Genomic DNA, 24157 nt, shown 5'->3' with positions numbered 1-24157 from the left:
TATAATTAAGATTTAAGAAATTACTCACTCGCGTCAAGAGCTCTTCCATTGACGTACCACTCTACCCTCATAGTGGGATCACCCACCGGTTCGATTCTGGCCTCGAAGTGGATTCGTCCACCCTCGATCTGATGGACGTCCTTCAACGGTATGATGAAACGCGGCGGTGGATAAATTCTGTCCTCCTCGGGTGGGGGCAAGTATGGCTTGGCGCGTTCCACGTGTCTCAAATAAATCACTTCGGGGCCAGGCGCTGGTCTGCAATCAACCTCATTTTTATCTCGTTTCCTCATAAATGAAAAGTAAGTTTAATCCTGCCATCTCTTTAATATTATTTAATTAAATTCTGATTATTGAAACTTTATCGAATAACATATTTATACATTATAGAAAATATTGTATCGCATTGATGTATTCTAATACGTTTTATTCGATAAAATTTCATCACTATTAATTAAGGATAAAATAATAAATAATCGATTCCTACCATCTTTGTTCCTTCGGCTCGCGTAAAACGTAAAGTATCCTTATTAAGATTGCAATCATAACTTCGATATCTAACTATTACGATTGATACAGATGATATTGATTCAATCTTGAAGGAACAAATCGCGTAAAAACTCACTCTGGTTCGATGACTTTCGTCGGTCGGGGTAAGTTCAGGCGTCTTGGTTCGGGGGCTGCTCCTTTCGGTGTTTCCACGAAAAGCCGCGCTCTGGTCGCAGTAGAGCCGGCCACATTCTGCGCCGTGCACTGGTACCAAGCTGCATCCGATAATTTTGCGTAGGGTATGTCCAAAGTCGAAGCTCCGCTGCCATCCGTTGATATACGCACATCCGGTCCAGGTGTAATCGGCACTCCATCCTGTATACCAACGAATTTCAATTTATATATTTTACACACCTCGTTGAAACTTATTTCCTATGTAAATAGAACTAAATATAGAAAATTAAAATTCCACTACGTTTATTTAAAATGTAAAAATTAATTTTAAGAAATTTTTATCACTTTCTTCGTGCACATCTTTTTTCTCGAAATTCTTAAAATATTTATTGTATTCATTACTGAAAATTGAAAGACATTTTACATAAAGAAAAGAAAATACAAGAAACTGATGGTACAAATCCATATTAAATCAAAATTCAATTAGCGTATAAAACATTAAAATTTCAATAATAAAGATATCCTTGCTGAGAGAATATAAATCGTTCATTCTAATAATTCACGTGATAATAAATTTTATCCTCTATTAATCAAAATATATATATATTATCTTTAATTTTATTTCATAAAATTGTAATCAGACCTTCTGCCAGGTGATGCGAGGTACAGGAGTGCCAACCGCACGGGCCATGAAAACAACCGGTTCTCCTTCTTTCACGTTCGTAGTCGTGAATCGTTCCACGAATTTTGGCGCGACCACTTGCTCCTTCTCGATCACGTTCAAATTGCACTGAAACGAGGTTTCGCCGGCCTTGTTCCTTGCGACGCAGGTCACGACGCCGGCGTCCGCTCGGCTCACGTTCGTGATCATCAAAGAGTTGTTACCAGACTCGTTCACGAGGATCTTGTGGGTCAGATCGTTGGCCACTTGTTGGCCGTTTATGTACCATGTCACTTCGGGGTACGGGCGGCCCGTTACTCGACAATCAAACCTGAAAATCACGTTTACGTAATCGTTTCCTTTGAGGGGAAAAATGTTGAAATGCTAGAACGAATTTTGTAATTTATATATTGTTCGTCTATTGAAATATGGTAAAATAGTAATTAAAATAGCAAATGCAAGGAATTGAGACTTTATCTATCCGAATATTGATTCAATTGTAAGAATAATGGTCAAAATATCAAAAAGTCAATTATTCATTTTCAATCTAATATTAATCAAACTTGGTAAATTCTGATGGAAATTTAATATTCAAAGTACTCTAAAAAAAACACTCTTAATTTTCTAATCTTCTAATTCTTAAATTCTTAAATTTTCTAATTTTCTAATTCTTAATTTTCTACATCTGTAATTATTTGACGGAGATAAAGACACGAAATATAATAAAATTTATTATTTTAATAGCGTATAAAAAGTGATCTCGACATTGATTAAATTAAACAAGTTAATCGATCCTTTACCTGGTCATTTTTCCTTCGGTGGCGTCGCGGTCGGTACAGGTGCGAACGAAATTCGGCGGCAGAACTTTTCCAGAATCGGTCTCGCCGATCGTTTCAACTTGCTGAGTTTTGATCGTCTCCCTTTGGGCCTGGTAGGCTTGATCCACCTGATCGCTCGATTCGATCGCCAAATATGCAGAGCTGACGGTGCACCCTTGAGGATTTTCAGAGAGCAAGGTGTAATGGCCGCTGTCTTCCGGCAGGGCGACTCTGATCCTCAAAGAGGCTTGTTGATTCGAGTAGCTCATCTCCACGCGTTGCGATTCGCGGATCCTCTGACCGTTTTTGAACCAAGTTAACTGGAATAGAAAAATAGAGAAGGAAATTGAATTTGTTTTTCTATTTTAAACTTATATTTTATTGGCTGTAATTGAATTAAAAATTCTCGTTTGAATGCGTCGTCGAAAAATAGAATTTATTCTTCTTGTCCTTTTTTTTAAATATTTGACAAACGATCTTTTGTGATAAAATTAATAAATTCAAACGCATATGGAAAAGCACATGTCTCGATTAAAAATTTATTACAAACTTTCTATTTCTCTTCTTGAAATATTTTTTAAATTCTTTGCAATTTTCTTGTTACCAAATTTTTCTAGAAAAATACATTTAAATTATTTTTCTTTTCAAACTCATCCATTAATTCCACTTATTTTTTCCACGTCGAAAGAAAAGAATAGAAAGAGAAAAATATACGAAGAAAGTTTGAAACGTTACAAGAAATAAAAAAAAATATACAAATTAAGAGTTTGCTTACTCTCGGTTTAGGATTGCCAGAGATTTTCGCAGTGAAAACGGCGTCGGATCCCTCGACGAGCTTCGAGTTTCTGGGCTTCTGCGTGATTTGCGGAGGTGCAACCGGTCCCAGGTTACGATCTACCACCGTCGAAATCTGCACGTCGGATTCGCCCACGAAGCGGCGAGTGATCGACTCTCGAAATTCTGTTTCCCGCAATAATCTGTATTCGAACGTGTCCACCTGCAAATTAATCATGTTATTAATCCTTGTTCCAAGAAGCAAAATTTCTGAAAAGAAATATTACGATATGCGTCATTTATAAATACATCTCTGGGTCTCCTTTTACGGGCAGTTGATGCATGATAATAAAAATCTTGTAACAAGTCAATTTAAAATAAAAATGAAACTTGTGTTGGAAGAAAGTATGTAAAAATAATTTGAAATTTAAAAAATCGAGGAAAATGAAGAAAAAATGAAATTTATAATTAAATTGTAAAAAATAAGTAGAACGTGTTAATTACTGAGCAACTGAATGAACAAAAATATATTAAGAAATCGTATAAGAAAGTAACGTTTTGTTTTCTATTTATTTTCTTCTGTTTAAATAAATAAGAAACCTTGAAATCTTCGATGCTGACGGAAGTTCCATTAACGTAGCTTCGTTTATCGATTGTTTGTTGATAGCTACGTTGTTGAAAGCTCTGTGTTCCCGTTTGGGTCTTCTGTTCGGTGGATTGGAAAGTCTGCGCGAATTCCTTCCTGTAACCACCCATTTGCTGCTGCGGAGGAGGTCCAAATCCTTCTGGTTGAATGTAAACGGAGCAGATTGCTTCTCCTGGTCAACAGAAATCATTGTGTTCTCTTTTTCTTTTTTTTTTTTATTTTATGAGATAGTGAAGTGACAAATTCTTAAAATATTCTATGATCTTCATTTTTCATAATAAGATAGAAAACAAAATCAAAAAGTGAAAAGAAAAAGAACAAGGAATATTTATAGAAGAATAATAATTGGTAAGTTTCGATTTTTATTTTTATTTTTCTATTGAAAATTTCCAATGAAAATTTTAAATTTGACTTTTATGAATCACCATCATTTTACAAGGTAGGAATCATATAAGAAAATTCAATCTCTAGATTTCAAGAATAAAATAAAAAGTATTCATAATTACTAATATTAGTTTCGTAGAATGCAATGGAATTTTTAACAAATACACTTGCAAAATTTTATATCTTGCAAATCTATAACGTATCAAAGATGTCATTTTAAGATTAAATACACTTAATTATTTATGTTAAATAAAAATTAATATTATTTCCAGATATTTGAAAAATGGCTTACCGTATTGATTCTTGGCACTGCACGTGTATTCACCCTCGTCTCCAGGACCAATCTGGTTTATTTGAAGCGTGACCGCCCCGGTCTTCTCGTCGTAAGACATGTGAATCTTCCATGACTCCAACAACGGTGCACCCTTGTGAGTCCAACAGACTATAGGTTTTGGATTTCCTCTCACGCGACCTTCGAAAATTGCGTTTCCACCCTGCGCGAATCTGGCATTTTTGAATATTTGTTCGAAGACCGGCGGCGATGGATCGCCGGGTCTGCCTGTAAATCTGTGGTCAAAAAAAGAAATTCAAATTTAACTTTCTACGAATGTATTAAATCTCCAAGAGAAGAGAGTAGTTAATATTTTGAAAATTTTAATTTTTCTTGATTAATTAATTTTTCTTTTTTTTTTTTTTTTTGAATTCTAAATCTTTGATTCGATATATAAGTGATACGTACGAGTAAAATTAAAATTTAATTTTTCAGAATTTATTATATGCAAGATAAAAGTGAGAACATTAAATTATATTAAATTTTTCGATTAGATAATAATTCTCACGTAAATTAATGTATCAAATTATCTTTTAAAATTCTAGAAAATACAGTTTGAATTACTTCTTCCCTTTTGTGATCTATTTAGAAGAAAGGCAAGAAATATATACTATAGGGAATCGTTAAAGTACTCACGTTGGTACGGTGGGCGTCGTCTGCATCACAATCTCCCCTTGAACTGCAAATAAGAAAACAAACGAGTCATTAATCCCTTTCGCACATCTCAATTCACGAATAAAAATAAACCCGATGACAGTCAGACTTTCATCGCACGATCATCGATCTGATATATTTCTAAATTTTATTTCCCCTTTCACGTGATGAAAAATATTTTCATTTCTCTTTTTCGCTAATAATGATAAAATAATTTAATTCATAATCTTCGACCATTCGAGAAAAATAAAAAAATACGAGATTCTATTCATTCAAAATTCGTCGTTTTTATTTCGTTTCTCGTTTATGGGATGCTTCCTACTCTTGCATTTCCTCTCGTTCTCCCTAACTGGGCCAGAACGAATCGAGGAAACGAACCGTTGACGCCGTTTTCTTCTGTCGTCGTCACGCCCCATGTCGACGTGCAACTTTTTTATTAGACTCATCCACGCTGGAACCCGACGCAATTAAGTCTATTTGCTAATTAAGCAAATACTTGTGATCCATATATTTAAATTAATATTTTTGCTATTATATTGCACGATTAATTTTATCCAAGTGAATCATTTTATTAATTTAGAATACTTTTTTAAAAAAAAAAAGTTTTTCGAAAGATCCAAATCTAATAAGTTTTTGAATATTATAAGATTATATAAAATTGAAGAATCCACAGAGGGAAAGAATGAAACATTTTTCTTCGATGTAGAAACTGTCATTATAAATAAAAATATATATAAAAATATATTACATAATTCTGATTCTTTATCACACAAATAAAAAAAAGAAAAAATAAAAAAAGAATAAATAAAGAAAAAAAAAGTGTTCTTCTTTAAAGAAATAAAATTACAAAATAATTATTATCCTACATGAAACTGAAACTGTCAATATAAATAGAAATATATAAAAAAATATATTACATAATTCTGATTCTTTATCACACAAATCTAAAGAAAAGTGTTCTTCTTTAAAGAAATAAAATTACAAAATGATTATTATCCTACGTACATGAAACTGAAATTGTCAATATAAATAGAAATATATACAAAAATATATTACATAATTCTGATTCTTTATCACACAAATCTAAAGAAAAGTGTTCTTCTTTAAAGAAATAAAATTACAAAAAGATTATTTATCCTACGTAACATGAAAGAAAAAAATATTGAAATCTTCTTTCTCCCTAAAAAAAGAAGTTTACATCCATCAAATCCAAACATCACGTTTCATCAATCATTAAATCCTTTGCTTACAACGCAAGAACTCGTATATAATCGATCTTTATTACCGTAACGTTTATTCGCACGGATTCCTGGATTAAGTAATTTCGTCTTTTACCGAAACTCTCGCCGACTGAATCATCCGCGCCAACATCTGCGCCGCCTCACCACCCGTGGAAAAATAAAGGATCGATCTTCTTCTAGGCCGTGTTTTCTTTTCGCCGTTTCGTTCGTCGACGAAGAGGCCGAAGGACCCTCTCGATCGAGATTGCGCGGCCAATATACTCGACGATTAACGGGCGCCAGCTACAGGAAATTAATTGACAGAGGGTGGAGGGAGGCGAGACTTTCGAAAATAAACTTCCGACAATAATCTCGCGGCTTCGAGCCACTCTCGCGTTATCAATGGTTTCAAAGCGGTCTGGAGCGGATTCTGGAGGCGGTGACGCGATCGTTCAGAAATTTAAGCCTCGCGGGATAAATTTCGAGGAAAGGGGAAAGGGGGAAAGGAGAAATGTTAAGAGTGTTATAAAGATAATTGTAATGATGGCAAGAAAATAATGATTAGTAATGAAAGTAAGAATAAGGAGATAAGGATAATTTGTAGAATAATTTCGAAGAGTTATAAAATATATAATGACACGATGAAAAGGTTAATGTGATAATGTAAAATAATTTTCAAAGGAAAAATTGTTATTCTTGTTTTATCAGATATTTATCAATTTGGAGGAAAGTTTTATTGATTGAGTCAAAAAACAAAAGGAAGATACAACTGTTGAATAAAAATTAAATAAGTTAAAGATTCAATTTTTATCTTTCATAACTTCTCCTATTTAATTTTTCTTTTAAATTTATTTCAATTATAAAATATACGTATATGCAATGTAGCAGTTAATTTAAAGAAATTTTTCAGAATATTGAATCTTCTATTTTTTTTGAACCATATTGAAAAGACATGCCCCCCTACATTAAATTTTTTACTTTTTACATCCGATTACCATTCCAAGACACATGTTAGTCATCCAACAATCAATCAACCTCCATTAAGGATTCGTGTTAAGATACCAATAAGAACTGTTGAACTTTGTGAGCCAGTAAAAAACGCAACTCGATTACTCACGCCACCCAGAATATGCAAATCGATCATACCGAAACCGAGAGAAGGAATCTATCCTTAAATCCATCAACAGCTCTGTTCAACTCGTGACAACGAGCCATTCATAACCTTGCCAGGAAGAACTACTATGAGGTCACGTGTGCGAAATACATTCTCGGTCAAAAAGTCTTTGGAACATTTATTTTTTTAATTTTTTAGGAACTTTATTTTTTATCGTAATAATAACATCTATTTTTAATCCTCAGATCAATCGTTGAATTAGAACGGTCTAAATTAGATTCGAATTGATTTTTGAGTAATTTTAATTCAGAATGGTCAATTGGGGTAGTTTTAATTCATATTTCGTATTTTATGAAATGAATAATTTGTAATTAATTTGTAAAAGTGTAAATTTGTTAAATTAAATTACAATTTAAATAAAAAACCATAAATAAAATTATCTGTGCCTTTTTTTAAAAAGGAGATTTTTTTATTTTTTTAGTTTAATTGAGAAATATTTTAACATTTCGTTAAAGTATCTCATAATATCAGTAAAATATATTAGATACATTTATTTAATTTAAACTTTTTCATTTTCAGATTCATTTAAATATTCAACAATACTAATTAAGGAATATCATACTAAATTTCATTAAAAAATACTATCGCAAAGGTAATAATATTTTCACAGTGATCAGATATATTTTTCAAATTGGAAACAAACATTAAAAAAATACTAATACAAAGAGATAAAATTTTTTTCCTCGCATTTCTGGACGAACATCAAATACTTTCCAAATTTAAACCAAAAGTTTAAAGAGTATCATACACACAGATTAACCTAAATAATTTTAAATCACTTTATTAAACTAACACAATTCTATTTCTTCGTAAAATAATATTTCTTCAAATAAGATTCAACTTCAATATCAATATTAAAAAAAAAAGAAATCAATTCTCAAATACTTCAAATATTCAAATTCGTAACAAAGCCTCGACCAACAACTAACTAATTCCAAAATTTATTTTTTAACAGGAATGTACGCATACATGGTGCAACAACAACAAGAAAAGGACGATGTATAGACGATAGCCAAGAGAAAAGGAGATCGGTACCATTCTCGCTTGGAACAAACAAAATGGGGGCGGGGGGCAGACAAAGACGAACGCTACCTAGGGAACAGAGAGAGAAGGACAATAAAGAGAAAGAAAAAGAGAGAGAGAGAGAAAGAGAAGGACGTAACGTGGTCGGATAACCGCGGGATCCTATTTTTGCATCGAGATGGGGATCGCGTTACCGTGGGCCATTTTAGGAGCAACTATCTTTGCGCGGCGCCCAGCGCCGCGACGCGTCTACTATATGCACCTCGACCAATAGGCGGAGACGTTACGCAAAGCCAGTCACTGACCAAAATAAAACAGCTCCAAACGCTGTATTACATCCCTCCTCCTTTCAACCTACCCCTCGCGAATCTTTCTCCGATCTTGTCTTGGAAAATATTTATAAATCGTTTATTGCAAATAACAGTGGAAACAGGTTAGGTTAGGTTAGAATATTATATATAATTATGTACGGTTTGGATGGATGTTTTTTTCGTGGGTGTAAGGAGAGTTAATTTTGATGATTTTTCGTTCATGCACGTTGATGGCGTGGAACCATTTTCCTTCTGGTAGTGGGTTGACTGATCGATGGTTGGGTCAGGTTATTGTTTACGAGGTCGGCTGACGTGCTTCCGGCACGATCAGCTGATTTCGAGTGGGGGTGGGGTGTTTCGAGTGATGTAAGAAGGTTGGCCGGTTTTGAGTAACGAGGTTTGAGTACGGTTGTGGTAATTAGACTGGTGTTGAGAAATGGATGGGGAGAAAGAGATTTCTTTTTTAGGGTTTATTAATTCGGTTAATAGTAGTATCAGTCGCGTCATATTTTTGTGATTTATAATATAATTGAAAAATCTTATGCAATAATATTTTATAATAGGCGATGTTTGTTTGGTTGAAAAATTATGTGAGATGTTTGAAAGATAAAGTGTGCTTTTCTTAATTATTTTTCAATTTAAACGCTTGTAAAAAAGAAAATTATAATAAATATAAAATGATTGTATACAAGAAATATTATAAATATTTCAATTTCGAGAAAATAAGTGACAGATTTTGGAATTAAATTATATCTATGTATATTGTGCATTTTGTATTATTAAGTAGTTATTTTTAGATAATTACTTAAGTACGATCTTTAGACTAAGTAGACTAAAAGATTTATGGATCGATTATATTTAATGCTCTTTACATTTAATCTTTTATTACCATGTATATATTTAACATCATCTGTATGGTCTAAATACTGAGCAGATACAATTATTACTTGCTTCAACCAAAACATCCTGCAATCCACTATCGTTTATCAAGCTTACAAATTTTCATGTAAATTCATATTTTTATAAAAAAAAACTTTTAAAGAAATCTGAAAGAAGAATTTATATAGACGAGAACGAAAATTTTAATTAACTTCACGTCCTCGATATAAATAAACGTAACCAATCAACCGAGCATATTTATTACAAGTAGCGTTTCATCGATTCGTTAATGGATCGTTAACTATCGAAGATTAACGATCGAAACTTCGTCGTTGGAACGTTCGAAGATTTTAAGTTCGTGCAACTCGACTCAAGGTGTCGCTTTATTAATAACGATGATTTAGCAGTTTGAGAAATACGAGTTAGCCACGATTCTGAGTGATCACGAATTTGTCAAAGTCGTCTAGGATCGTTTTTCGCGTGCGATTTCGCGCATCCCACACGCGACCAGTATTTTTCTTTTTCTTTTTTTTTTTAGACGTGATATTGTGGATGCCTCTGGCACTCCTCTAATTCGACTGCGCAAGACAGATACGCTTTGTTGGCAGACACAGAGAGAGTCAATGTCGAACGGATTGAAGGAACAATAAAGGGGAGATTATTCGTCCGTTGACATTGCTTTGGGACGATGCAATTTAACGAATTCTCGAGAAGAATTTGAAATTATTTGAGATATTTTTGCGAGAAGATATTATGTTATTTATGATTGGGTGTAAATGAAATATTTATATCTTTTTAATTGAAATATAAATGGTATATTAAAAACTTGCTCTCTTAAACACTGAACATTAATTATTGATTCTTTTATACGATTTGGATGTTATTTCGAACTCTGATACTTCGAAATTTGTTTATTTTCTAATGTTCTTTTTGAAAATATAATATAATATTTATATATATATATATTGGTTTTTAAATTATATGTTTGATATTTGATATTATTATTTATTCATGTAGCTATTATTTAAAAAAAAGAAATATGAAAATCATTCAACAAAAATAAAAATATTTGTTTCAAGAATTTATTTTCCTCCGGTTGTTATTGTCCAAAATTAAATTATTTCAGTGTATCATAAAAATAATTGTTTGTTGAAAATTACTGTGCTTCTTAAGGGATCTACATATAACCAATAATGTTATTTTCAACACATTTCAATTTTCTTCGCACGTATTTAACAATATTATTAAAAGATCTTTGGCAATATTGCTGAAATGTTATTAACACATCATTTAGAATTTATTTTAGATTTATTGCAACCAATTTGCGAATAGAAATTAATTTGTTGATTTTGAAGATATAAAATTTTAGGAAATATTGTAGAATTTAAAAAAATTAAAAAAAATGATCCAAAAATTTGTTGCAGTTTATATAAGACGATTGAAAGACTTATTTAAATGCTATTTATGACAATGTATTAATAAATATGTAAATCGTGATCTAATTTGTTTTTACTTAGAAATTCGTTTCTTAAATTATTGAAAAGAATTTTTATAAAAATTCATTTGATTTCGAAATAATACGAAAATTTCGTTTCTTTCGTTTTCCAATATAAAAAATTCCTAATTTGAATTCTTATATCGTATATATTATATATTTTTTAATACGTCATAACTATAGTTCATTCTTCTTTCGTTTCGAAATTCGATCCTTTATACGAAAAATTTCCAGAAAGAATTCATCGAATGATTGAAACAACGCTTCAAATTCTCAAGACAAATATAAAATTGCAGATATATCAATTCTTAAGTTAAGCTATTCAATTATATTTTAACCATCCAAATTTTATCATAAACCGAGTAAATTTGAAACGTATGCAAGGTTGATGAAAAGATAGATTCTCGACTTTCCAAAAATATCGTGTACCAATCATAGTTGAAGCGTTTAAAATTATAAGTGTTTTAAGGATGCAATTATTGTTTGAAAAGTTGGTCGGAAATTTATTATAATTAATTAGTTTGGTTTATTCGAACGATGAGAATTCCAAACACGACTCATTGGATCGCAAGAGGATGAATCGAATTGGCAAGAATATGTAAGAATCTTGAGGAATGTTCAAATATACGCGAATATTATCGATAAGAGAAAACTGCTGGTGAATACGTATGTCGTTGTTGTGACATTTGGATTGCATATTTTTTTTCTTTTATATTTGGACAGAAGAAAGAATTGATACGTAGTGGATCCGTATTTATCTTGAATGGTAATTTTATTGAGAATGCACATCCGATTTGTTTGTTTGGTTAAGATCTAGTCAGAGTTTGGAAACTTTATATGTTGTTCAAGTTTGCACAAACATTTGTACATTCGTTCATTTTGATGTTGAAAATATTTATCGAAGGAGTTTTGCGAATTTTATGAAGAACACTTAATTGGTAAATTTGTAGAGGAAATTATCTTTTATCTTCTACTTATATATCGTAACCATTAGATCATTAATCATCTTGAAACAATGACAAAGTACGAATTAGCGCTTTATATTCTGATTTTAACTTCTTCGAAGTATTCAAATAATGATAAATTACTATACTTACTCGACAAACAAGCAAACGGTTTCAATACGCAGTATCCTGGCTATTTCCATTGGCTTGAGAATAAATTAATAGATATAAAAAAATACCAATGTCTATTCTCACTTACTTCTTAATATTTCATTATTTAAAAATTAAATTATTTTCTTTCTACCCTTTCATGTTAAAGAAAATAACGTAATTTTCAATTCACGAAAATTTAATCCACACGATGTGGATTGAAATAAATATATAAATTAGAATTCAAAGAATTTTTGTTCTCCAATAAAAAAATAAATATTTTTCTAATTAAAAATTCGTCATGAAATCATCAAACAACGATCAAACACGATCAAACAACGCGTATCCATCTCTCCTGTTTTTTATATAGCATATAAACGCGAATTAAAACGTTTTTAAAACACGTTATAACGAGGCCAACAACGTTTATATACGCAACACGGATGATGCTGTCGATAGCTACTATGATCTCTTATTAAACGAAAGCGCGCAGTTGGCACGGGCATTGTGGCTGAACGCCTTAAATCGCGTTTAAATTCACAGTCGTATGCTATAACCGTGACTCGTGGAAAATTACGTTACTTTCTTCACGGTTGTTCCACCCGCGTGACCGGCGGAAGAAATGCGCAACCACTTGAAAATTCTTACATCAACCGCACCGTGTGCGTGTCACTCGATATTCCCTCTTGGCCGAGGCGGTTTCTCACGTTCGCTATCGATGGAAGCGAAAAAAAAATTTACACAAGAACGTTACATAAAATGTTGTACAATTTAGAGAGATAAAACTTGACGAATGTATACACTAGATGTACGGATCGTTTCAAAATAAGTGTCAAGCGACGCATTTGTTGTAATAACAATTGCTATTTTCCTTTATTCGTTTATTTATTTATTTATTTATTTATTTATTCTTTTTACTTGACGAAAGACGTGTGTTTGAAATTTTAAATTGCATAAAATTATGTCGAAGATAGAAAGAAAAAGATAATTATTCTTCTATATTATTCTATAATTTAAGAAATTGGAATTTCAGCAAATGAATGATATGTACAGAATTTAATTTTACATTTAAATGTTATATGTAGTTTCATTTTACTCTATTCTTCATTAATTCAAGGTCAATTTAAGGATTATTGTTCGTAAAATATTTTTAATAAAATAATTTGATGGAACAGATTGTAAAAAGATCATTTTATATAAAAGAAATCTTGATCATAAATATCTTAGGAAAAGAGATTGAAAGACACTTATTTTGAAGCAGTCTGTATTCATAAGACCTTGAGAGAATAAATTTATGTCAGTTTTTATTGGCCATTTCATTATGATCTCTTAAATTTCCTGTCTTTTTATACTCTACTACTTTTATCAAATTTCTGACATTCATATAATATCTCACAATATTTTCAAAATCCTCAAGAGAGAGAAAAATTTACAAAACAACCAATACAATTTCCATTTCTATCTTTTCTAATCCAACCAAACTATCTTTAATAAAAATATCTTTCAAATATTTGTTGCAACAATAATATAATATATAAATTATATATAATGTAATAATAATTGTATAAATATTTAATCATATCAAATGTCAAATTGAAAACGTATATTTTCAAAAGTCCACGATAAAAAAATACAAATAACAGATTTCTTTCTATAAATAATCATAAATTTTCTCATTAAATGTGCACAAAATATCTTTAACAAAATTCTGTCAAGGTAACTATCGATCAAAACACGATTCTTCAATTCAGAAGGCAACACGAATCTATTTTCCTATCAATTGTCAGAACAAGACCCAAAATCATGGACGAAGAATTGAAAAAAGTGGAGATCAGTGGCTCCATTGCTGGTGATTAAAGCGACGAAAATATTGCGTATGAGACCAGCCCTATTTCGGCCAAATGATTCACTAAGAACGACACGTATACAAGTTCAACCATCCCTCCTCATCTTTCTTTTGTCCCTTTATTCGACACACAGAGGACACGATCATTTCTCCTACGTTTCTTTTTCCCTCGTATTTCTGGTAACTCGATTTTTTTTTGCATGGAATCGCGCAACGAACGTAAACAAGGCAGCAATGAAAAGAGTATTTTCATCCCCATATTGGAACGCCTCCAATCTTGTCTTCCGCGGAATTCGCTTAACGGCGATACAGAATCATTTTATATAAAATGATTCATGAAATTAATCATGTTATTAGAAAATTTAGCTAACTAGATAATTATTTTTTGTTAAAATGAACGAATTGAATTGAATTGAAAATTCGAAAAATTTATTGAAACTCCGAATTTTTGATTAATCAATGTTTATGATTATAACATCAAGATGAGTTGAATTTTGACTGAGAGTGTTTGTGCAAATTAAATTTTTGTGAACATGCATATAAAAATAAAATTGAAATAAATAAATTCTATGGATATATCATAATTTTGCTTTTGATATTTTATGTGTTTTTAGATATCATTTAAATTTTCCATTAACGCATAAACATTCATAATTTAATAATGATAATACAAAATAAGCTCAATACGAAATTTGAAGAAAAATTTCCTTTAATTTGTATATACGATTGATACTGATCGCGCAAGTATGAGTATTTCTATGTGAAAGAGGTTTTAATGGCCCCATCATTAATTTTCGTCACTTGGAATAACGATCCTGCATCTGGCAATACGAATTAAACACTACAGGGTGGCTATATTCGAAATGTTTTAAGAAGATTTCACGTGCATGGATAGTTTGTGTATACGCTTTGCGCTGAATTCTCGTTGACGTTTTGTTGCAGACCTGTCAACTCGCGTTTCTAACAACATGCGTCACGGTTTGTATTTAGAGTTGCAGAGGATGCAAAGTGAGAATATTGAAGGTATTAGGGTTGGTCGAATATTTTTGTCCCGAAAGGAAACATATGTAAGTACTTACTTTAAGAGAAACAGAAAAATATGTTGCAACGAAACCTCTGTATTTTAAATATCAATAATTTACTCTAATCTCAAAAAATAAAGTAACATGTTAATAAAGATAGCGTTATTGGAATATTAAATTATTATCCAAAACATCGTCTATTGTTGACATTTATTGAACATCTTAAAACTTCTCGATGAAAATAAATGTTTTAATTAATTTTTGAAAATAAAATATTAGAGAAGTCTTTGAAAATTATTATATATGTTTGTGATTATTAATTTCAAGATATATTTATAAAAATGAATCGAAAATTTTCTGTGAAATTATTAAATGTCTGTCATTTTCTTATAACTTTTGTTTTTGAAAAATTTTATTAAATTGAATTTCTTCTAAAATTATTTTGTTCAAATTGATCTAATTATTATTTAGTTTTCAAATTTTGCATGAACTTGTTATTTACGCGAAGTTGAAATATCCTTTCGAGTGTTTTACAACTTCCAAGTGCAGTAGAAGTTCTTTGAACTTTGCCTGTCTCGAAATACGAAGTCTAATGGTGTGAATGGACGTACAAGTGTAAACTTGAAGTAGTGATTACAACCATAGAAATGAATAAGAATAAGTGGAGCAACGATAAGATTAGTAATTTACAAGTACTGTGGTGTTCTACGAAGAACCAAGACTTTGTTTGTAGAAATATCCACATTTTCCAATTTTTAACAATTTATATACTCCTATTTACTTCATTAAACACAAAAACATTGTAACAAATTATATCATTTATGACAATAAATCGAAAAAATCAGCCTAAGAAATTCAAATACGAAATTTAAACGACCTGCTTTTCAGTTTTTGACCTAAGTATAATTCTTCCATTCGTTGAAACATTTCTCGAAAGAATCATCATCGATATATTTAGTTCCTTGCCTCGAGTTTGCTCCACACATTGTTAAAACATAAGGGAATTGACGACAAACAAAAAATCAAGGGCCATTATCACCAGTGTCATTATCAGAATACTTATTACTCTGAAAAACAGCTATTAAAGATTACGTTCTAAATCAGATGAACATAACAATAATCTACAATCCTTAAGTGAAAAAATTCACTGATAATTCTCAACATTTTTCATCAACTACTCTTTCAATTTTTTCCATTCGATTACAGTGTATATCCTTCTTTCCATCATATTCTCCTTATTTCTCAATCAGATTGATGCAATAAAATAAATCTATGCGTAATAATACATCGATAATAAATAAAATTATGCGATTTTGAATTTCATTCAATAATTCTTCATTCTTTTAAATTTTACAATCACATTTAAAAAAAAAATCTTTTGACAATCATTTCTTTTTTACGTAATCCTTCAATTCCCGAAATTCAACATTTCGACGATTTCATCTTCGATAGCCGCCCTATTTTCCCCAATTAGCCATCGGCCATCATCATCGAGGAGCACGATTCTCGAGGTAACGAGCGCTCGGCAAATGGTACCCCGTGAAAAGTGTGTCTGGCCGAAATTAGAAGCCGCATTTTTTTCCTCCCTCCTCCCCTCCTCGCGTCGGTCGAGCGCGCGCGCGAGAGAGAGAGAGAGAGAGAGAGAGAGAGAGGAACCAGGACGCGATCCACGGGCCAATGACAGTTATGCAGCCGAGCGAGATGGCCTCGACACGGCGGCGATTTTGACAGCTGCACCGCGCCGGGTTTTTACACGATCCTTCGGGCAACCCTCTTCGGGGAGGGCTGCCCTTACGGGGAGGGGGAGGGCGCGTTTATGCGTCGCGCGTGCAGGAATTTTCGAAACGTTGGCGTCGAACAACGTGGAAAACTATCTTTAGAGCTCGCGCAGGGGCGGTGCTCTCGCTCGAAAATAGAATATTCGTCGAGGGGATATAGAGCCTCTGCTGAGAAATCTTACGGTTCCTCTGGATTTCGTTCCTCTCGTTTTCCTCGTCGAAAAACGTTTCTTTCATCGAGGCAAATGGGATCGAAAAATTAAGAAGGATTAGATAGATAAGTTGAAATTTTTAATTTTTTTGTACCTTTGGTATTGAATATCTTGTCAACAGCCTGTTCAGGCCGGTTATAGTTAGATTTGATAGTTGATCGATAGTGGATGAAAGACAAGGAATTTTTAATCTTCGTGTTAAGCAGAAAGGTATGGTTGTTGCAGATGAGATAAACTTGATGAAGAAGAATTTTGACAATTATATATAAATAACATATTTAATACATTTTCTTTATCAAAAAATTTTATCTGATTATTATTTTTTTTGTATCAATTGTTTGTTCTTTTAATTGCAATCATTTTGAAGATGTTAATTAATTAATATCATCATGTGCAACAACCTAACACATTTCTACGAAACTTCTATTCTAAACGAGTTTTTTTAAAATATATCCCAAATCTGTCAATCCTGTTAATCTTCGAATCTTCTAAACCTAGATTTAGACGACTATTTAAACGATTCTTGCCACTGATTCCCCTTCGATCCGAGGAATCCCGAGTTCTTTTCCACTTCGAGCCTCCCATATTCTTTCTTACTCACAGAAATTTCGAAAGTGGATCGAACAATATCGCGATAAATCATCGGCTCTGAACTGACCTCTCTGCTGACTGGTGATCTGCTGTCGAGTGACGTGTCGTTCGGTCCTCTGTTGCATGCTCATTTGCTGCTGTTGCTGCTGCTGCTGCTGCTGCTGCTGCTGCACGATCGTCTGTTGCTGCTGCTGTTGCTGCTGCTGTTGCTGGGACGTTTGTCGCTTCATCTTGGATCAATCGATGGAATCCAAGTCGTTCGGTCGATTCTTCGTGTGGTCGAGCACAAAAAAAAAAGATTGTACGCAGAAGGGGCCGGAACAATCTCACCCCGTACTTTCCTTCCCCCTCTTCCTTCCTTGCTTCCCTCTTTTCCTTCTCCCCCCAGAAGAACTTACGTCTACGAACTTCCGTCACTGGCCACTCAACAACAACAAAAAGATACGCAACGCAGCCGAGAAAAAAAATTCGAAGAAAAGGAACAGATCCTCGTGTCACTCGCGAATATATATATATAAAATATATATATACTCGAAATAATTAAATCCTCTTCTTCTTCCTCCTTATTATTCCTTCTTTCGTTATATCAATATTTCTCTCGTCTTATCGTCTTCAATGTAACTATTTTCTTCTATCTTCTTTCCGTGTGTATTTGCGGTTCGATGTATGTATTTGTGCTGCCTGAGGCCGCGGCTCACTCCAGTCGGCAGAAGTCAAGTCATCATCGAAAAGTCTTCTGTCCCCGAGACTCTTTAAACCAAGACGTCGGTCGAATGCGAATTGCCGGCTGATGCCGCCGCGGAAAACGAACACGGCCTTCCACGAGGACGTGGGTCGAGTTGGTGGGGGTGGGGCTTGGGGTTTTTAGAGATGGAAAAGGGGTGGGGTGGACGTAGAGCGTCCCGACGCTTGCAGAAGATGCGCGAGTTCGTGGAACGAGGACGGGATTATATGAAATTTTTCACACCCTCGTCACACGTAGAGATTAATCGCTTGGATGGAAATAGAATCGCTTTCCCTTTTCCACTTTTCTTTCCTGGTTTTTTGCCTTTTTTCTTCCTTTTTTTTCTTTTTTTTTTTTTTTGGTAAGGAATAGTCTGTTTCTTTCTCTTCTTCTTCCTTTATGGATATTTCTTCGTTACAAAGGGAAGAAGAGAGTTTTGGGGGAAACTCCTTCCCTTTTTTTATGAAAAGAATGAAGAAAAGAAGAGAGCTTTTGGTGGAAATAGAACGTCGATTATTCGAAGGTTGATTACTCAAATTATTTCAATAAATAATTAATAATTCTTATATTCTGAAAATTGTTTAATTTTTAGTTGTTTCGTGATATTCATTGACAAATTTGGTGACCAATTATCCAAGAATTGGATGAGTTTGTTTCTCAATTAATTTGAATAATTGGTATATAAGAGAAGATGTTTAAAAATTTTATTAAAGATATAAGAAAATTTGTGGGAATATTATTCAGAGTTGGGAAATAATAATTCATTATTGAAACTAATTATGATAATTATAATAGGGAATAATTTAATAGGCACGTATAATACTTATAACCTGTAATCATTAATTTGTGAACTTTCGTGTAATGAATAATTACTATGCATACTTTATTGTATGCATTTTTTATTATAGTGTTAAAACTTAAATGCAGGTTTTCAAATAAGTGGTAGCTTATTTAAGACTTTTCAAAAAAATAAATAATTAATTTACTATAAAATTTATGAAAATAACATAACTCAATCTATTTACAAAATTTATCTCCAATTTAAAATTAGAAATATTATTTTAATTATATTTCTAAATATCCATTAATAAAAAAAATTTTTCCATAATTTATCCAACATGGTATTCTTGTTAATTATTATCATATGTAAAAGAATAATATGTGAATTGAGTAAAATTAAATAAAATGAGATATTATATAAAAAGCAAACTTTATATAATATTAAAGTAAATAATTTACTCTATTTTAAAGCTATGTAAATAATAAATACTTTAATGTTGTAAATATTTAAAAAAATATAATGAACCTATGAATTACATCAATGATTACAATCAAAAATATATTATTTCATGTCTAATAATGATTAAATTAATCATGAATCTTTTAATTACAACAAATTTAATTATTCCTTCTATTCATTTATCAATTTAAATATTCATCGTTATACAATCGTTTGAATTCAATTTCTCGTACTCTGTTTTCTAAAGTTATTTCGAGAAAACTTCGTCGATGCTGCTCGATATATATTTTTTTGGCATGATGAGCATTCGATGATAAGTGTTTATACTTGCAACGACTTAGATCATAAGATTGATTAATGATGTAAAGATGCTTAAAAGTTTTCCAAAAAGCTTAAAAAAAGAAAGGCATGTTATGACGATATTTGGTGATACATTGGATGAAATTAAATCATTTTTAGAATCAAAATCTAAGAATATACAATTATTCAGATTATTCAAGTTATTTTGAATTCTATAAAAAGATTATTTTTGTTCAAATGATTTTCAATTGTGCAATTAACTCAGGATGTTCCATTTAATTTTCGCCTGAAATATCTTTTTTTTTTTTTGTATGAATATTTTCTTTAAAAAGATTCAAATGATTCATGTATAATATTATAATTGAAATAAAAAATCAAACAGACAATTATTGAATAATTTTAAATTTTATAAATTTTTATTTCATCGTAAAAAATTAAATGGAGAGTAATTATTGAAGAGTTTTAAAGTTTAATAAAATAAATAATATAATTCTATATAATTTGCTTTCCAATTATTAAAACTTACTTATAAAAATTTTTATAAATTTTTATATGTAAATATGTTAAATTTGAATAAAAATTATATTAAGGACAGTAGATACAACATAGAATGTCATGAACTTAACTGTTCTTCTAAATTTCTTGCCCAATGTTAAAAATTTATTCATCAGACTTTCACGTTGTGTCGGTCTTTTTAATAATAAAATATATTATGCTAACAGTATCATGTTGTCCTAGTTATTCGAAACAAATGTCGCTCAAAATATACATTTTTTATTCAGGAATTCAAATCTGATAATCTTGAATTAATTAATCCTCAAAAAAATATTCAAAGCTCTTGTATATGTAATAATTATCTATTCAGATTGATTTAATCATATCTTAGAAAAATAAAATTGATATTATTATAATTAATATTCATAATATTTTCATTTTAAAATATATTTCTACATTTAAGTATATTTGGAAAAAAAAAATAAAGAAAATCTATTATTACTCTCTTACTATTAATATACTCTTTGTTCATCAATGAATAATACTGAATAAGGTATTTATATAAATCCTTGAAATAGTAAAGGTAATGATTCAATTGTCACCAACAATTGCTTACTTATTTCCCTAAATAACCTATTCAATTAAACATTAAATTGCAAATCAATTCTTTCTTCATAAAAAAAACACAACTATCTGCAAGTCATAATGTAATTTCATCTTCAAATTGATTTTTATATTCTTAATGATATATTCATCTAACTTTCTAATCGTTTAAAACTAATATTCAAATAACAAATTCCTGTTATATTTTATTTATATTATTATCAATAAATAACTCTATTTCTAATTTTCCAAATAAATCCAAATCATAAAATCAATTCCTTAATTCTTAATTTCTTCCTCAAAAAAATTTATTTAATTATTAAATCTTGATATTTCAATATGAAATATTTTTTCTTTCGCGAATTTTAATATTAAAATAAATTCTCACTTTAAATTACTTATTAAATTATAAAAAAAAGAAAGAAAATAAATAAAACAGAAACAATTCAATTGGAACAAACCACGATCAACAAAAATTTGAAACGAACATTCCTCTTTATAATACCAAACACTTATTTCGAAAGTTCACTGAATCACCCCCAATCAAAACTTTCTTTTCTAACCATTCCTCGTGGAAGACCATGATCCAAACAAAATTCGCATTCGAATCTCTTTCACCGTTCAAAAAATTCTCTCTTTTAAAAAAAAAATCTCCTTTATCGACCATTCCATCGAATATGAATACCTGTTACTCGTACCAAATGAGAGGATGGAAAAATCGATTAATAATCGTCGATATTGCGATAAACGATTAATCGAAACGAGAAACCCGTGGCCCGAGCGGAGCCGCAAGTCGACGCGCGGCTCACGCAGCGTTCTCGCGCTCACTGACAGACGCCCACGCATCTACGCACTTCTCACACACCTCTGTCCCCTCGAACCGTTCCACGATCGCCCCAGCCCCTTTCTCCGCCGCGTTCTCCTTCCGCCGCTACTCGTGTCTAGCGTATACAGGGTGTTGATATATTTTTGGGCACGCATTTCAAGGCTCTAGTGAGGAAAAATACAAAAATTGGTCGATTTATAAAATTGTAAATCATTTAGTTGGATGAAATGGTCCTATCTTTTCAAATTAAATTGTGTATTATTTAATTTGAATAGAAATTGAAGTAGCTATGGATTTTTAATTATCAGAATTGTAGGAAAGTATTGTTGGCAAAATTAATATTGGTTCTATTTAAATCATTATTTTTATAACAATGCTTCGATTTTACTTATTTGGTATTTTTAGATCAATGGTTCTAGTGTTAATAAATAAGAAATTTATAATTTAATCGAAATTTTTGTATGAATATATTTACAATGTGTTAATATAATTCGTATGATTTCAAAATAAAATTTATGCTGATAATGCATTATTTCTCAAATACTTTTAATGAATCACAGATACGTATAAGTCAAAACAAATATAAAAATTGATATAGAATATCGATTGAGGCTTATTTATTAAATTATAATATAATAAATAATTTAAAGATTAGATGAAGTGAAACGGTATTAGATGAAGTGATCTCTGTCTTATCTCATAGTATTTATAACTTATTAAATAAATCTCGATATTTTTACATACGAATTTTTGTGGTCTTTAAAATTGACCTTCGAAAGTTATCCCACACTGTATCAACACACTATATAAAGCGCGTTCCTCTCTTTCAACCGCTTCTCGTATTTTTCTCCGTCTCCCTCTTTCTTTCCTTACTTGTCTCCCTCTTTCTTTCCTTACTTGTCTCCCTCTTTTTTCTTTCGTTTAATTTTCCTGCTCGCACGACACCAGTCGACCACGTCTTATTCCCTCACAGAGCGTTGGCGTATGAGTTTTTACAAGTGACACACCAGAAACGCGTGTCGTATCGAGAACACCGTTGCTGCTGTGTCGAATCTGGGGCAATTGTGATCTTACAGATGCTAGGAATAAATAATTCTTTTTACACTGAGATTGAGATTTTCTTGATTTTAATGATTTGATGAATGTTATATCTCTGCTCAATGGTTGAAGGAGTCTTAATTTATGTGCAGACGTAGGAACAAGTTCATGAAGAGAATAGATGTAATTGAGGAAGTACTTAAACTTAGAAAAGTAAAGTGTGAGATACTTCTCTAATGTTTTTATTGTCTTACCTATTATTTTCTTATTTGTGTATAGACTAGATATTAAAAAATTATTCAAGGAAATGAATATTAGAGTTGACATTAGAGTGGTGGATAATTGTTCAATTAACATGTTTTATTTTTAAAAAATTTTCAATAGATATAATTATATCCTTTGAAATTTCCTTTGAAATTTCAAAACCTTTCAAAAATTCCTTCCTATAGGATACTTTCTATTGAATAAAAATTCCTTTTGTAAAAAGAAAGTGGAAGGAACAAATTCTAAAACAAGTCAAATAAAGGTGGAAGAACAAATATGGAGTGAATAACTACTTTCTTCTATTCTTCTTTCAAAATAATCTTCAAGTGATTTTTCTGATAAATTTTTAATCACAAAATGATCCACTTCGTTATTGTCCATACGTTTTAAGCTCCAAAGACTTCTTGTTTCATTCCTCTCTATTCAACATCTCGCGAAAATCATTTGTCTCACTCATACACATTTGTCATCTTCCTTTTCTCGAATTTGTACGTAATACAAATCATTTAAACAGGTTAGGTTTGAACAACCTCTTGTTCTCATGCATCTGTGTCATGTATGAAATTTGTGTCTTCTAAAATTATATAAGTTACAATCAACGATAATCTTAAGCAATATGAACGAGTTCGCTTTCACATTATGAATAATGAATTTGGTATGGACTTGATAAGAATGAATATAAAAAGTAAATGTGATACACATTTAAGTTTTCAAATGAAACGAATATATATATTTTTTGAAATTGCTAATTGCAATTTTGAATGTTAAATCATATTCTAATGATAGAATCAATTCTGAATCATATATTTCTTATCAAGATTCAAAGTAATTGAAATTTCGATCATAGCATTTCAAACATATTTTAATTTTACTGTTATCTTATGCATAAATTCAAAAAAAAAAAAAAAAAGAATCAACTTTCAAGAATTTTAAAGAAGAACAGAATTCTTGTACGAGAAACAATTCGAACATTTGATTACATTTGATCATCATCATTGAACAAATTTACATTTGGAATTTATTATCTTCACTTATTTCTCTCATAATAATGTTTGCACATAAATAATTAAAACTAAATAACTTATCGTTTT

General features: G+C 31.1%; 1 protein-coding gene across 1 annotated transcript in view; it reads right to left on the bottom strand.

Moving 5' to 3' along the window:
* LOC122719055 (titin-like) overlaps positions 1-24157 on the bottom strand; it is a gene marked incomplete at its 3' end in the record, with an annotated part of 177849 nt that overhangs the window by 69438 nt on the left and 84254 nt on the right. Inside the window, exons 55-62 of the mRNA XM_043944582.1 lie at positions 4914-4956; positions 4239-4513; positions 3517-3734; positions 2918-3139; positions 2125-2462; positions 1307-1655; positions 626-864; positions 29-258 (exon numbers count right to left, since the gene is read on the bottom strand). Of these exons, the coding sequence (XP_043800517.1) occupies positions 29-258; positions 626-864; positions 1307-1655; positions 2125-2462; positions 2918-3139; positions 3517-3734; positions 4239-4513; positions 4914-4956 (1914 nt within the window). The remainder of the gene's footprint in view (positions 1-28; positions 259-625; positions 865-1306; positions 1656-2124; positions 2463-2917; positions 3140-3516; positions 3735-4238; positions 4514-4913; positions 4957-24157) is intronic.

Source organism: Apis laboriosa, unplaced genomic scaffold, assembly GCF_014066325.1.
Source record: "Apis laboriosa isolate Shangri-la unplaced genomic scaffold, ASM1406632v1 scaffold69_cov144, whole genome shotgun sequence".
NCBI classification, from domain to species: Eukaryota; Metazoa; Arthropoda; class Insecta; order Hymenoptera; family Apidae; genus Apis; species Apis laboriosa.
The sequence above is the reverse complement of the archived record's forward strand: the minus strand, read 5'-3'. Positions and strand labels throughout refer to the sequence as shown.